General features: G+C 38.7%; 1 protein-coding gene across 2 annotated transcripts; it reads left to right on the forward strand.

The window, feature by feature from the left end:
* The first annotated feature begins 170 nt into the window (after positions 1 to 170).
* On the forward strand, positions 171 to 2,238 carry PI31 (Proteasome inhibitor 31 kDa). Of its 2 annotated transcripts, XM_026814492.1 has the most exons (6): positions 171 to 264; positions 422 to 677; positions 942 to 1,091; positions 1,162 to 1,403; positions 1,753 to 1,899; positions 1,972 to 2,238. In XM_026814492.1, exons 2-6 carry the CDS (start codon positions 525 to 527, stop codon positions 2,078 to 2,080), a joined length of 801 nt encoding a protein of 266 aa, XP_026670293.1. In that variant the 5' UTR covers positions 171 to 264; positions 422 to 524; the 3' UTR covers positions 2,081 to 2,238. The 2 variants fall into 2 exon arrangements, with proteins under 2 accessions (XP_026670293.1, XP_017882101.1); XM_018026612.2 differs by lacking the exon at positions 171 to 264 and having other exon boundaries at positions 385 to 677.
* The last annotated feature ends 202 nt before the right edge of the window (positions 2,239 to 2,440 follow it).

A 2,440-nucleotide genomic window follows, 5' to 3' on the forward strand; every position in this document is an offset into this window, starting at 1 on the left:
CTCTCTCTCTCTTTGTCTACGCACGCAATGTCTTGGCAAAGGCAGATTTTCGTGTTCTATTGCTTATTGGTTAGAAGTGAAATAAAGGTCTTGTTAAACATACATATCTTACTGTCTACTTGATCATTACCTATCCACTAGTTCTAGCAGTTAGTTCATGTTCAACAAACGTTGTTTCATAGCTATGTAGTTTATTGATATTTCAACAAAAAACAAGCGTATCCTGGATACCATAAGAAGCGTTTGAATTTAAAAATAAATTTGGTAGATTCGTTTGTCTAAATTATATTACGTTCCAGAATTATAGTAATAAAAATCATGGCTTAAACGCGTATAATTTTAAAACATTTTATTCACCCCGAATTGAAAGCCATTTTCATTATAATATTCCAGAATGATCATAGCATGATTTAAATCACAGGAACAACGCGCAACTCCAGCACCGGAAATAATATCGTCAGCTGTACGCATCGAACGCCAATGGTGTAATCTATAAAAGTCGAAGACTCATCTGTCGCTAGGTGATGAAGATGGACGATGATAACAATTTGTTCGGCTTCGAACTCGTGAAGGAATTATACAAAACACAAACCGCGAGACAGGAGGACCTCATAATCCTGTTCGTTCATTGGTATTTTATAAAACACGGATTTAGATGTATCGGAATCGGCGATACCGTAAGTCGTTAAACGATCAACGTACATACAGGAAATGTCGCGTAATTTAAACGCTTTTTGCGCTGACATCATCGCACACTTTATATGTTTAATAAAATACTAAATTCACATGTCGTTCTTTAAATTGCACGATACATAACCTGTCGAATAATTTCTGCACGTTTAACCGTAGTAAAATCGATTTAGCAACAGTCTTATCATAATTATATGACAACGTCGTCAAACTCCTGAACAAAGTCGTACACGGTACATCTTTCATTTTAGAAAACGTTTGAACCGACAGAAAAGGGATCACAATTACTTCCAGAAGGATGGAACACCCGTCCCAATTATGCATTACGTTATTTGGCCAACAGCAAATTGTATCTACTCCATGCAATAAGATCAGAGGAAGATTTGCTTCTAAATTTATTGGTAACGTATAAAACTGTATCACTGACACTTCCACGGACGGGAGAAGACGATAAAACATTTTATGTGACAGAGGGTCGAAGGAGAAGCTGTGTCCAGTGTTCAGTTTCCGATTAACCAGACCGTAAACGATCTCGGTGGACCCACGCCAAAATACCAAGATGTCATGAATCTGATTCAGAGAGATCTCGTAGATCCCTTACACCCTGGTAACACCTCGGAAACGTCCACTCAAACCACGTCGACGAATGATTCGAGGGACGACAGATTGAGACCTGATCCTTTAAGGGTAGGACGGCCTGGGCCGTATCCAGGGTAAATATTCGCATCGAAAACTAAACGTCATAAAAGAACGTAACAAGGGCTGACAGGGAGACGGAAGAATCGATGCGATTTTCATACGTAGATCAGATTCACGAATAACATTTTTCGAACATCTTTCCAGACGTTTCACGATACCGATGATTTAAATATGGACGAGTTTTCACTGTTCGAAATTTGAATCTTTGCCATTTAAGTATTTAACGCGCACAATTGAACCTGTGAACTTATAATTGGTATAAACTGTTTTATTCTCTCCATGACATGCCAAAAAATGATTTTTTAATATGCGACGTTTCAACGACCGTTTCACTGCGATCATGCGTTTGAAATTTTAAAACAGCCCTGCTGCCGATCTTCTGAGAGTCGGAGCCGCAGATTTAGATCCATTGGCACGTGGCGGTGGTGGAATGATCTTCGATCCATTTGCTGCGCGCAATCATGTGCATCCCAACAGGCCCGATGTAGGGATACCGGGAAGGCTACCACCGTGAGTTCATTGAAAACTGACGATCGACACGATTTATGTTAAATCCTTACTAACGACAGCGTTTCATTTCAGTGGAGCGGTCCCGCCATTCGCCAGATTCGATCCCTTCGGTCCACCGGACCCTGACCCGCCTAGACCGAGACGCCGTTTACCAGAATACGGTGAAAATATGTTCATGTAAAACGAACGAAATGTAACTACCACAAAATACATCTGTCTGACGCATAGCGATCTTTATAATTTTGTAACTGAGAAAAAAAGTGAAAAAAAAATAGATAGAGAACGACGAAGCTGTTCTTAGAATAAACGTCTCCGCTTGTTCGGAAGATCAGGGAAAAAGTCTTATTAAATTTTAGTCACGCACCATGCGAGACCGTGTCACGAAACGACTTCAATTTTTTTTTTTTATTATTTCATTACTGACGTTTCACAATATAACAAAATTCTTCGTTTAATTTAATCAGTGTCATTTTAATACAGCAGTAGGTAGGAAATTACATTAACAAATTAAATATAATAATAATAATAATATTAATTCTCA

Source organism: Ceratina calcarata, unplaced genomic scaffold (assembly GCF_001652005.2).
Source record: "Ceratina calcarata isolate Rehan_Ccalc_2016 unplaced genomic scaffold, ASM165200v1 scaffold39.2, whole genome shotgun sequence".
Classification (NCBI taxonomy): domain Eukaryota; kingdom Metazoa; phylum Arthropoda; class Insecta; order Hymenoptera; family Apidae; genus Ceratina; species Ceratina calcarata.

Excerpts from the sequence above, each read along its gene's own strand:
- PI31 (XM_026814492.1), top strand. The coding sequence starts at position 525 with ATGAAGATGGACGATGATAACAATTTGTTCGGCTTCGAACTCGTGAAG. Across the intron at positions 1,092-1,161 it reads ATTTGCTTCTAAATTTATTG|AGGGTCGAAGGAGAAGCTGT; the intron begins GTAACGTATAAA and ends TTTATGTGACAG. Across the intron at positions 1,900-1,971 it reads ATACCGGGAAGGCTACCACC|TGGAGCGGTCCCGCCATTCG; the intron begins GTGAGTTCATTG and ends GTTTCATTTCAG.